At 39.0% G+C, this 14153-nt stretch overlaps 1 protein-coding gene across 1 annotated transcript in view; it reads left to right on the top strand.

The window, feature by feature from the left end:
* The first annotated feature begins 3435 nt into the window (after nt 1-3435).
* Mgl (low-density lipoprotein receptor-related protein megalin) overlaps nt 3436-14153 on the top strand; it is a 40986-nt gene continuing 30268 nt past the window's right edge. The window contains exon 1 of the mRNA XM_078187008.1: nt 3436-4052. Coding sequence (XP_078043134.1) covers nt 3890-4052 — 163 coding nt within the window. The 5' untranslated portion in view covers nt 3436-3889. The remainder of the gene's footprint in view (nt 4053-14153) is intronic.

The following is a 14153-nucleotide window of genomic DNA, read 5'->3' as shown; positions in this document are numbered from 1 at the left end:
CTTAGTGTCGCTGTTTAATTGAAATGTACCTTATTAGGTGACATAATTAAATTTCTTCACGATCTATTAATTTTTTTTAAATAAATAGTATTATAATCCAAAAGGAATTGGACTTGCTCGCTTTCGATATTGTTATAACATATACGTCATTGTAGTTTAAAAAGTTTATATACAATTAATTCATATAAGAAATGTTTATATAGCGTTCACAGATAAAACATAACGTAAACTTAAAAATTTTGTTTTTCTCTTGATATAAAATTTCTGCTGAACTGCGGATACGTATTACTGGAAAATAATTTTGGGATTACTGTGCAGTTCATACAAATTTGTAAAAAAAATTTCGAATAACATAAAAAATATTAAAATTCGTCAGGCATTATCATCGAATAGTGATCGGTACAGGTGGGGGCCAGTTGATACATAGAAGGAAATAGGTGGATCGCGATTCAGGCACTCGAATCGTGCCCATCACTATACGTCAGGCGGAGTCATGCGCCGACTGGTACAGCCAGGTACTAAATGCCACAAGGTCACGACACGTATACACGCGAGAGAGGGCGCGCTAGCCTCTCGGAGAGACACAGAGATAGAAGGAGAAAAGGAGACAGGGAGAGACCTTTATTGTGCGGTTCAGTCTTGCACTGGGTAAGGTGCGCAGCCAATGAACAGTGAAATAACAGGTGAAAGAACACACACGTCGCACCGGAGACGTCGTAGATGCCTTGTTCCCGACTGGAATATATTTTTTGAAATTGGCTGTCGCTCGCAGAGAATTCAAATAATTTGCAAACACAATTAAAACGGCGTTCAGCCCGATTTTGCCACGTTGTGTGCTCTGTAATCCTGTTGTTTTTCATTTTCCTTTCACAGCGACCGTGACAAGTAACTGTACACATTAAAAATAAATTTTTCCCAAACTTCCCATTTAATTTCAAGCAATTCCAAGGAAAATTTTACGGACAATCTCGACAAGCTGAAGCGCGATCGGCGAACTAATTTTACGGTTGCAAGTGGCATCTTCCTCAATTGTCTAAACAGGATGTACCAGCAATTGGGGTAAGACGCCGTGCATGATACAAAGAGGCCTTAAAAAAACCGTGATTCATTCGTAATGGCCTGATGCATTTAAACCAGGACAATTTGATCGTTTTCATCGTTTCTGACAGACTTGTGCGATTTCGTCGCTGTAAATAATTTCATGAGACACTGCAACGAGTTAGTTTGTTTCTTACAAAAAGTGAACGAAAATCCATAAGAGATATCTATGGAAGCTATGAGAAAATATTTGCAATCATTTTTTCTTTTCGATTAATTCGATTCGTCTAGTGATGGAAATTGGAAATAGCTGATGCGAAACGACAGGAATCGTAGAACTGGTAATGGGCGATCCCAGACGAAAAGGAAGTGCGGGAACGCGGCACGCTGAGGCACGTCTCCGGACAATAGGAAAGGTCGATCACGGGCTGTGGCATTTGCCACGACTAATAAACGCGTTTGCGAGAAAACGCAGGAGTCGGGGCTCGGTGTCGTTCTCTCAAGCGGCACCGCCGGGCACGGACGGCACGAGTTCACAGTACAACTTCATTCATGAATAGTGTCCTGCATGCCAAGATAAATTACGGTCTTCCCTTTCGTACAATACAGTCGCTCAAAAAATGGCACGCTAGATATGTAAATTAGAAGCAGTAATGTATTCACGCGATTTATATTTTTAGATGGTCAACGATTTCGAAACATTCGTGATTTTAAATAACGCACTGCTACTTCCTAATTCTGCGAATTCCAACTGTTCTTCTCAAATACGTGTAATATCATATATGATAAAATATAATATGAAAATAAAACAGTTAACGCAGAGGTGTAATTAAAATTTGCGAAACTAAATGTATATGGATCAATTCAAATCGTATAAAAATTTCACTCCATGAAATGTGACTTTCTATTTAAAATACTTTCCGTATTGGATTGTACCCTAGCAATTCTTTGAACACTTTGAAGGCATGTTGCGTGTTGTCGAATACGTGTCGCTAATTGTTTTCGGTTGTTGAATGCTTCTAAATGCAACGACCCAATTTCTTCTAAGCGACGTTCGAAGTGATTTGTCTTGGATGCGATTGAGGGTAAAACGTGTAACAAAAAATACAGCAGGTTCTTAAATGGAACGCAGGTGGAATCGGTTAGTTTGTATATGAACGGCTCCGTGGAATCCGGAGGACAGATGTAGGCGAAGGAATGCTTCCAGTTCGTTGAGATCGCAGAAAAAGCCACGAAATCCTGGAAGGGACGGTGGTTCCTTGGTTCAGGTAAGCTCATCATGTTTACATTCGTTCCCTAAGCGACTGTTTCCAGGAACAGGTAGACGAAGATGCACCTGAAACTATATTTTTCGTTGTAAATGAACTATACAGAGACGCAAATGTAAAATACGATAAGACAATATATAAATAAACCATTCGAGACATTATCAAATACGTTATTCTTTTTAAAACGGTGTTGTATAATGAAGTGCACAGTCATTAAGCAGATGGTCCTTGAGGAACGCAACAGCGTTCTTAATGCAAATGCAGTTTTGAGTAAAACGATAGCAGTGAATGCATTCGCAATCATCAAATACTTAGAAATGATTGCATAATGGCTCAAAATCGTCTTAAACATGGAGGAAATTCATGAAATTGTTATTTGTGCACTATATGGCATCAGTGAAATGATTTAATTCTGATGATCAAATTTGCGTAGCTGGTATACTTAAGAAGTAATGTGTAATTATAAATATAAATATTATTATTTTTTGATATCATTACATTGCTTAGTAATATTCCATGTAATTGAAATATTTTTATATTTTAATTAAATTATATTCTTACGCAAAATTCATCATTACATTTCGCTTTGAAAATGTTGCTAAAATCCAAAAGCAATGATGCTCTTTAATACTATGTAATTGGCTTCGACTAAATTGTTTTCTATGAAAGAATATAATCCTGCAAAACTGGTTAATTATAGGCACAAGTTTGCAATCTTAATATATGCATGTTTTGTTGTATTCAAAACACTATCAACAAATCCAGAATATTCTGTGATAACTTATCCTTTACCAAAAGTTGGAACATTTTGGAGCATTGTATATCTTCATTGATTTCAAATGAAGTTGAAAATGTGATTTTATTCGGCGATTTTGGAACATTTCGCGACGGTATAGAGTATTATTTATTCTCATAATTTCTCGATCAAGTATTCCCAGTGATTGAATTTTACGTCATATTTAACATTCGTGTCACAACTTTCGCAGGTATTCCAGTCCCCAGACGCAGTCACGGCGTAAGATTCTACCACACGTGGTCCTTAGAACCCCTTCTCTGCGCGTGCGCACCGGCGACAGTACCGAGACGCCCTTCCAGCCGGCGCGCGCGCGCGCTAGCCAGTCAGTCGTTCGCTGACCGCGGCCGCGTGAACATAGTCCGCGCGAGCCATGAACTGAATCAGCCTAAAAGGAACCGCTCGTGCCTCTCGCGTCCTTTTTTTTTTATTTTTCTCACACTACAGCTCACTTTTATTTCTCCCTCTGTACCGCGCCCCTGGAAGAAAGTATATGCGCGCGATTCGCGACCGCGCGTGTCTCCAGGAAAACTTAACCCACCAAAGAAAGAACGGGGAAGATCGTTCTCTGTTTTCTCTATTTTCGCGAAACCGGTCGCTTGCCGAAAGCCGCGTAGCGTACCCCGGCTTCCGTAGTCGTTCTGGTGTACTCGTTTGGAAGGGAAACGGGCTTCGTCCATACACGGTCGAAGTGTATACTGTCCGGAGATATTATCGTCATAGTGTTGCGAGAACACAGTGAAGACGACAATTGAAGTGTTGAACGGTGCACGGTGAGAAGGACGGTGCGATGGCAGTGGCTGCGGGGCCACGCCGGCCACGCACGCTCCTCCTTGACGGTAAACGCGCTTCCGGGAATACCTACGGAATAAGAACTCTGTGCCCGGTCTTCGAAGGACTTCCGCTCCTTCTAGTCCTTCTCGGTGTCGCACAGGTGGCCGCCATCAGGTTGGGTAAGTGATAGATCCCCTTAACTTTACTTGTGTCGCTAGGGGACCAAGAAAATTAGCATATAATACGTCCAACCTTCGTTTTATTCTGCTTGATTTCCCATAAAGTTGTAGGCGCTATAGTCGAGCAGATATTGAAAATACGTATCTAATCGTACCCCCTTCCAACAACAAATTCATCCGTTTTAGACACGGTAAAATTTCTCTGTAATTGCGCCCGAATTTAACTGTGAAACAAAAATGTATGAAAATCATCCTCCTCTTTTGTGCAGTTATTTTAGAGTAGTCTACGTGGGTCAAAGTAAATAGTACTTACATGTATAATGAAATAAAGGTTAATTTATCCAGTTGTATAACAACCTCTTCTAATAAAGTCTCATTGATTTTGTCTGAATAACATGTTTATGTAGTACTGCAAATCCAATTGACTATTTTAAGACGCGTTAACATTTCGCTGTCTACGTTTTAACTTTCATGATCTCTGGTAGCCAGGTAGAGAGATTTCCACCATTCCAGATAAGGATTCCAAATTTAGAACTTTATTGAGGCGTGTCTGCGTTCACTCTTTTACTTATGTATGGCGAAATACTGGAGGTTAAAAATGCATGCACTTATTCTCATTGAAGTTGCTAAGAAATCATTTTCTATGTAATTCTGGTTTCTTGATATTAAAAGCAGAGTATTTTAATTTAGTATAAAGGCATGCCATGTATTGAAATTACAGTGATAAATTATAGATATCTGCGGTAGCATTACTAGTAGAGTCCAGATTTGGAACTGGACTTTGCGTTTAAACAGAACGCGGTTTCTCCAAGTTTTTATTTTAACACTTTATCGACCGCTCGTTTTTGAGGCTGCCACTCATTAAGTACTGGCTTTTTCGCGTGCGCATTTACTCCCAGTACCGGCTAAATTTTCGCTATTTATTGTGTTGTGCTTATTCCTTTTGATTCAAAGGAGTCTAATTTTATTGATATTTATACTTCATTTTGCATTTATTTTACATAATAAAGGACCTTGTGAACTAACATTCATAAAATAAATTCAAGGTAATAGTAGTTAAATTTTTTAATAATTCTCTAGTGTGTGGTATCTCTCGTAACTAAAAGCCGATTAATAGGCTAGCGGTCGATAAGCGTTGGCAATCGAAAAGCCGATTAATAGGCTAGCGATCAATAAAGTGTTAAGATAACTTTGTGTGTTAATCAATGGAGGAGGGAAATTTCTGTCCAGTCAGTAGCGATGTCCAAGAAGTTGTAGCAGTGTCTAAGAAGTCGTAGCAGTTTTTCGTACAGTCCACGACGGAACATTCTCGCCACGAGAGAAAAAAAAAGAGAAAGAAAAAACGTAAAACGTTCGCCACCATTTCCTGAACTTTCATATCAACTAATTACCAATTGTTTGAAGTCAGACACTCGCACATTCTCATCGGCTTTTGTCCTGGCGTTTCAATAGAGATTTGTTTGTCGTGTTTGTGTGTGTGCGTATGCGTATGCATATGTGAATGTGCTCATATGAACCCAAGAGGCAATTGAATCTCTTTTCTCCTGTCCTTCTATCTTTCACCGTACACCTCAGTTTACATTTCGTGGTTGATAACAATCCTCTTTATTAGATGGTTTGTGTTCCTGGAATAGAGGCTACCGACGCATTGAGGACAAAACTGTGATTTCCTCTTTTATTCCCTTATGTTTTTTTCAACAGTAACCATACACGCAACCATTAAACGTAATTGTCGATAATCTAAGGAAGGAACTGATGATACGGTACCGAAAGAATTATCCATGATGTAATCTCTATGACCACGAAATTACTTGCGTGACCCCTTTCAAGGTCGTCGTTGTGTCTGAGTTTCGAATGCGGCATTTTTCTTCCTGTTTCAAGACGAAGCGAGACACGTACGCTGTTCAACATTTTTCTTTCAAAAATTATAAAATGACTGAGATAACCGCTTGACGTTGCGAAATTAAGAATTAAAAGAGCGCTTATACATTTTTCTTGTTATTTACAACAAAGTAGAACGATTGAACTGCGCAGTCTACAAATTCTTGATTTTTTTAACTGAATCGTTTTACCAATTGTTTAAATAACTATGGTCTGGTTAGATCCCCGGTAAGTATGAGATTACAGACACTGTCGGGCACTTCTAAAGTACTATTCTGCATCTAATTCTAGTCTAGCAGCATATCCACGGCCGTGATAGCAGTCGTTTTTGCATGGGAGCATCTCTCGTCGTTGCTTTCTCCGCTCCCCGCTAGGTGTGCGACTTATCGCGTGCTTTTCCTTTACTGTCCGACTTTTTAAAAATCCCACCTTGCTCGAGAATGCAGCTAACGAATCGAGTGGAATTTACCGTTAGCCGTGTAAGCATGCGATTTTTCTTCGACGCAGTAAAATCCCAAATTTGTCTAAGCCGTACTCGACGACGCTCGGACGACACGCGTTCTGGAACAGAAAGTCAACTCTTTCGGTACAATTTCCTTGTACAAGTGCAGTCGCTTACATTGACCGTACGTTTCTTTTTAGCGCGCGGAATACTACCGGTTAATAAATATATAAAAAATTCGAGAAACAAACGGAAGCATATTAAGCATCGTTGCTTTACGTAGCAGGAAGTACCTTCGGAATATTAAGCGTTTCGCGAGAGGAATCAGAATGGGTAAACATTGACCTCGGGATTCGAAGGTGGCCTCTGCGGAAGGCAAAACGTAAGAACAAACGCTTTTCGGATCGCAGAGTTTAAATTTAACCGTGTAGGATTCGATGGCCGGTTTTCTGCGCAGACACGGTGCAATTAACTGGAGTAGTTAAGCAGTGGTAACAACATGTCATGTGGTTAAACGGAATTTTAAAATAGATCCAAATTTTTGTTCGATTGGTAGTTGATCTTGGTTCCGTTCGCGTTCGAGTCAAATTTCTATTATTTCTCTGTTAGTATCGGCCTAATATCTAGCAACATAAATCTTACTAAGCCGTATTAGAACTTCGTCGTGAAAATATAATTCAACTACGGAAAGTGAGATTACGTATTCCGATAAACGTTCATTCATAACCTATGAGAAAGTTGTCAGAAACGAATTCGTCGAAACTTTACTGTAACTCCGTGTTTCCGTTTTAGTACGCCGAGCCGGCGCATTATTCCAGTTTCCCCGTAACCTGTAAAAAAAGAATGGGAACCCAGATCGCCACGGTCCGATTATGACATTTTCACCTGGAAAATATTGTTTACTCTCACCTAAGCGAAATACACACGTTCGGGGACATGTTTTCTTATTCAATCCCTAATCCGCTTGAAGGAGAAGTGACGAAGGTTCTCCGGAGGATCGTGTACACCGACAAACGAAATAAACACGGACGAACTCTCGCGTGGCCACGCAATCTTTACGAAACCGGTTCCACTCGCACGCGCCGTGCCGCGGCGTCTGTGTAGTAAACCGATCAGGGACTTTTCGAGAACCGAAAGTGATGTGCGTGCCCCGTTCGTGGAAATTCTATCTTTGATTATACTTCTCCGTTTCGTTTCAAAATTTCTAAAGCTTTCCGCGAGAACCGTGCAACTATTTCGACGAAACTATCCCCCAACGTTCCGCAAACCTTACTGTCGGACACACTATTACACTGTGCTACGCCACAGTTTAACAATATTTCGCAAAGTTTCTATTGTTTCGAATATTCAGAATCATTGGTTGGTCTACAATAATTCAACATGATTTATCCTTGATTTTATAAGCCATGATTTTTACTTTTTTAAGTATTCCATAGTGATGATTTTCATCACTTCGTACAACGACAAATATGCAACGTGTGAGGACCGTCACCGATCTCGTTGACCTTGAATAATGTTCTACGGTCTACAGATATAGTAGGCATCCTTTGTTTAAAAAAAAACTGTTAAATCTATAAAAATTAACGACATAATTTTTCAATTACAAAGAAATGTTTATCCTTTCCGAGACATAACGCCTCAGATTTACCCGGGTTCGAATAAAACGAACCTTTATTACTGTTTCATTTAGTTAGGACTGGATTAGGCCCGAAACAAAGGGACTGCTATTCAAATATCCCAACCTTTAGTCATCGATCGTTATAGTTATCTAAATCATTATATTTATAAAATGGCAGTTACAGTTTCTTTGAATAATTCAAAAAGTAAAAAAAGGCGCCTATTATTATGCAAAGATGCAAGACATTGTTCAAAATAACGATCTTGACAACATATTTCAAAGTTATTGAAATTAGAGGGTGGCTCCTTTAATTTGCATATCTACGACGCAATTTACTATTAAAAGACAAATTTACTATTGAATATATTATTATATTCATATTAAAAAACAAAAATGGCGTTTCGCGAATTTTGGACTCGATTCATCGTTCTCGTTCATGAGCATCGAAATTTTGTGACAGTTGCGATAAATCGATATTTCCGAAAATTGTTCTCATCTGACAAGTCGATTATATACTACATATGTAATCGATTTGATCCTTCGATTTGATTACTTTTTGTGCAATTTCGGCTGGAATAGTCGAATGATCGATACGATCGAGGTGAGACGCCAGCAACGCATCCGAGTTTAATGGAGAGAGGAAAAACCGGTTTTTCGAACTCGTAGTAAACACGACCAACAGAATGCTCCGAATTCTCGAGGATTCTCGTACCATTCTCCGAGCTTCTCCGCCGAAATTTCCCCCTTAGATCCTGGTCGTTTCTCCTTGACCGTCACGATTTTTCCATCCGCCGTGTCCGCCATATTACTTAGTTATCATTCAAGATGTTTGTAAACTTTTCGCTACGAACGGAATTTCAAGAATTATCTCCCGGCCTTTTAGCTGCTGTCTCTAATATATATTCTTTTTTTAACCTTACATCGTGACTATCAAGAAAGATTAACCTGTTTTCGGAAATGATTTATTGACCATAGAGCAAGGTATATATTGCCAAATGACGTATCTGAAGCTAATTGTCGAGTTCATTCGTTCTCTTCAGATAACGGGTGAACTTTACGGGGTTTTATTATTCTCAATTAATTATCAGACGATGTGCTAATTAGTAAGCCGCGGTTATCAGGCATCAGCGGAAATCTAATCAAGCAAGCATCTCGCGGGCAAACACATCATACCGATCGCAAGAATTCAAATGGAGATTTCGTTGCGGAGTTGTGCTTGCGTCGCCGCGAATCTGGGATTTAAATGCATCGGCCTTGAAAGGTTAACCGCGGTTCACGGTGATCGGGAGATCGGTCCTTATCGATAGATAAGTCGAAGAAAAAGTCCAACAAAATAGAGGAAAGTAGATCGTCGGAAACTGTGAAAGACCTTGTTTACGAATTGCGATTAGAGCGCAACCGTAGTGGATTCTGTGCCGCCGTACAGAGAGCTGCGAAGAGCTTCGTTCGTTTAAGCTTGCTGCGCAGCTTCGAATTGGCTAGCTTAATGTTAGAGTAAAATTTGAAAAATCCAAGGAGGAGAGGGGTGAGGGACTGTTTAAATTTTACCGACTATTCTTGTTACCGGTAACATATTACGATACGCTTGGAACCCCTTTGTGCACGATATCAGAGATCATCGATCCGCCGAAAAACGGTCGAAAGAAAAGAAAGAACTCTGTGTGTAACTCGATGCCGTTCAATGTTGCTGTGAGAATACGGGTATTGTATTTCGACGCGTGGCTCTCTCGAGACATGATTTTCCATGTCTCGTGAAACGTTGGGAACATGACTGACGAAACGGTAAAAATAGAACTGATTTGGTACATCACCGGTGAAGGAAATTATTCCGAGAGAAAACTAGTATAAGTTAATGAAGTGGCGGGGTTAGCTGTGCCGACAGCACTAACAAGGGAACATTCCGAACTGAGATATCGTCGAATATTCATGCGGCTCGAGAATAGAAAGCGGCTATCGCTGAAAACGTTCTCGTCGACCGTTGGCCATTTTGAAGGGGCGGAAACAACCCCCGTGGGACCGGAAACATATTTTGTCGAATATACTGGGAATCGTTGCTAATAAAAAAGTTATAAATAACGAGGTTGTGCATTTTTTTAACGAAGAATCCATCTGTGCTGCTAAATTCATAAATCATTTCAAGGTTAGCGTATTCTTATTAACACAAATGTTTCCTATAAATGCATAAACATTTTACATAATAAAAATTAGTGACATTTTTTCGTAATTTACAAATTGCCGTTTAAAACCAGGTTGCCTTTTGCGACCAGTGTCCACGGAAATCGTGTACTAATCAGCGACGCTTCTCCGACGAATTTAGAATTCAACTTAGCGATCCGCGATTTTAATGGAGCCTGAATGATACTGATTATCCAATCATCTATTAATACTACAAGATTCTTTTTCTGCGTCGTTAAACATCGTTGCGGACGTCCTATCTGCTTATCTTATTTGGTATTGATCACTGAATCACTTGTATCGAAACAATTTCGGTCATCGTTATTATTACAGTTATTAGACTGATCTCCAGTAATGGGATTGTTACTACGAATCCTACAATTTACTTTATTCAAAATCTACGAATAATTTTGGTAAATAAAATATGCAACCATTAACTCGTATATAAAAACACTATATTTTTATTTTATCTACTGGCGAAAGTATGATCTTCCATGTTTTTATTGTTTTTAGTATTAGCTGAGGATAAAGTGTAACGGATGATTTATCTGGAACTAGATTAGCACATCTTTTTTAACTTTTTAGTTGGGGCCCATCGCAACCCGAATACATACACCAGTTACCAAAGCATACTGGATATTTTTGTGAAAATCGACATACCGCTGTAGAAAGGGGTTAACGGTAAACAGTTTCGAACAGTTATTCAATTTCGTCGTTCCAGTTGCCGTCTCATTAAAAAAAAAGACAATTAGATTTTAAGGAAATTGAATGGGGTACCAGTACGATAGCTAATGCGTTAAAGTGGCAATTCTATTGGTTGTGAGTCGAGTAGAAAATTGCCGTGCATTTATACATACGCATATATACATACTGTCGGCAAACGGTTGTCTTCTTCCCGAACAAGGGGAGATAAACTTTCTCCTTCTTTGGAAGAAGGAAGAAGGAATCAGAGCTTGCAAACTCAGGCAACTCTCGAGTGCAAGGCTCCTCGGGTTTCATCGACCCACTGATTCGTGCCACTTCTTTTCTTCGTGCTAATAACTGCACGCGTGTGTGCAGGAGGATCTCTTCCAGCCCCGATATATCGGCCATTGCAATTACAACTGAAAAGGACGTGGACCAATTGATTTAACCCTTTAGATCCTCAATCATTCTTCTCGCTTTTTATTATCCTCCTTATTCAGTGCAATTAGAAGGAAGCAGACGTTGTAAGACTCTATTTATATGATATTATAATTCTGACATCAAAAACAGAAACATTGAATCAGTCAGGCATCTATGACACTGAAAATAAAATCAGATAATTACTATATTAAAAGCTTCATAATTAATTAAATCAGCCAATCATGATATTAAAAGTTGGATAGATAATTAAAGCGCACAATTATGATTCAAAATCTGAATAATTAATTAAATTATGAAATTATGATCTTGAAATAGTAATAAATTCAATCATGGAACTATGATATTGAAATCTTGATAATTAATCAGTTTCTATAATTATAATACTTGAAACTCGATAATTAATTAAAAAATTGACGTATATAGATTTTTCAATTCTTTTTGAAACGCACATTGAACAAGTGTACAAGAATCCATCGTTTACATGTGACACGTTTATGTTGCGATTTATAATATATCGAAGCGTGAATTACGAGCCTCGATGTCTTCCGAGATTCTTGAACTATCACGAATTTAACGATTTTCCATCGATAGTGTACCGCTATCCTCTTGCGTATTCAGGAAACATCGTTTCCTTTGACCTCGAAGAAAAAAACGATGCTCGTGTTGCCTGCCGCTCTTACCTAGGCAAATAGAAATGAAACGAGACCTTCGATTCGACAAGTATACTTACATACGTCGACGTAATTCGTCATATAATATATCAACGGGACGCAAGTCAAGTTTTATGAAGCAGTCAGGTCCAGTTAAATGAATCAAAACTGGGAAACGTAAAACTGAAACGAAAATTCCTAGTAGCGATTGTGAAAGTAATTGAGCACATGCTGTAGTCGTCTATGGCGTCGACCCTCGTCAGGGCGAAGAGGTTATCGCATTTGTGAAGGCCTAAACTTCTTTTGGAAATTCTTAAAAAAGTGCCGATTTTAAGAAGGCAATTTCGATGTATTGAAAATCCCAGAAACGACGCACAAAATGGATCAAGAGATATTTTATTTAAAAAAAAAAATTAATCGTTTTCCCCACAACACGCTAACAAAGTTTCCATTACTGCTTTTTGTCTTTGTTTTCATTCCTGGTATTACTAAGTACGGCGAATTTTAATGTCGTTCAATATTATAAACAATATCGATTGAAACACGAGCCTCGAGGTTTCCTGCGGCCGCCATAGTGCATCCAATATGGCGTCGATCGGGCTACGATCGAAGCTAGCGAATAGAAATGAAGCATTTGTATGCGAGTTAAAAATTTCCTGCGAGAAACAGGGGTTAAAAAGAAATCTATATTGTTGCCTTAATAATTTGGAGATATTCAAAATAATATTATGATATTCTGAAATTCTTCTAGTATCTATAAATACCAAAACCATCGAGGAAAGATTTGCAATTGAGAAGAATATTATTAATAATAATAGCAATTTAACTAATAATAACAACAGGAGCAAGGAAACGTTAATATATCGACGGCAAGAAATCCTTAACCCTTTCGCTTCGGATGTCCAGTCCGCCTAAGTACTATCACTGTATGGGCGCGCGCGCCGCGAATACGCACAATATGCGTTGTTGCTCTATATACGTTTTCCTAGGTCTTAAGTAACAATTTTGCTAAATAAAACAATCTTTATTACTATATAATGAGTATTATTTACATTTTTGGTATGAAAATATTTACAACTTAAATGTTACAAGTAAGATTTAAATTTGAATTAATTATTGTCCGGAAACAAGTTAATATATTAATATAAAGTGATTAGTAGTATAAGTTCGTATGATAAATTCTGAAGCACGGGATCTATGCATAAACCAACATCACACTCTTTACACTTGTATCGTGAGTCGGATCTTTTGTCATTCTTACTGCATCGTAAATCGTCGCGTGGCCGCCGCCTATAAGCGGCGCTCGTACCCACAGGTCATACTGTGCGCGCCGCTTATAAGCGGCGCTCGAAGCGAAAGGGTTAAAACTAATAAGCTTGGTGTTATATTGCATCGAGTAGATTAGTCAGCGATTAAAGTCTGTAACGGCGACCGCTATGACTGTTAATCGGTATCCGACAGTTGACAGTTGTTCCCAACCACTGACAGCGGTAACGGGGCTATTTTTCATGATATGCGAGCTCGTTTCCTGTTAACTATTAAATTACTCAATTTACAGTAATGTAATTCACCATAATTCCGTTTGCAGCTGTTACGTGGTAGACGAGTTGCAAATCCTTTTTAAAACTATTAAGAATCGTAATAAAACGGCAGCATTCTGTCCCCAACTTGAAAAAATCCTACAGAATCAAAGCTGTCAATGATCGAAGTAAAACTTATTATACCATTTTCAACTTGTTCAAATTCCCAATATTATTATTGGTTATCAATGTCATTAATTGTTATTGGTTAACAATTTACTGTTGTACTCTATAATTACTTGTTAATATTATGTAATTAATAGCATTAAATAAATCATGATAACAAGAGAAATAGAAAATAAGTTTGTGAAAACCAATAGTAGAGCACGTTCTCATTCGTTTTCGCGTAGTTCAGAAAATGGCGGGCGAGATATGTCGCGGGCGATACTGTTCCGCGCTATTTCCACGCAAAATGTCGCCTAGCGAAGTGGTCGTAGGCGAAATATCCTGGCCGATACCCTCGGTGCTGAGCGAGACCGCCAGGTTGGCAGGTTCGAGGCTGGCAGGTAAAGTCGGTAGGCGGGCCGAGGTTCATCGACCTCGGCCTAGCGGCCGACCGGATAGCGGGACCATGCTTCTCCCCGATTCTACGTTCTCCTTCTGCCTTTTCTGTACACCTTTCCTCCTCCT

Source organism: Augochlora pura, chromosome 7, assembly GCF_028453695.1.
Source record: "Augochlora pura isolate Apur16 chromosome 7, APUR_v2.2.1, whole genome shotgun sequence".
In the NCBI taxonomy this organism is placed as follows: domain Eukaryota; kingdom Metazoa; phylum Arthropoda; class Insecta; order Hymenoptera; family Halictidae; genus Augochlora; species Augochlora pura.
This window is presented reverse-complemented; position numbering and strand designations above follow the sequence as displayed.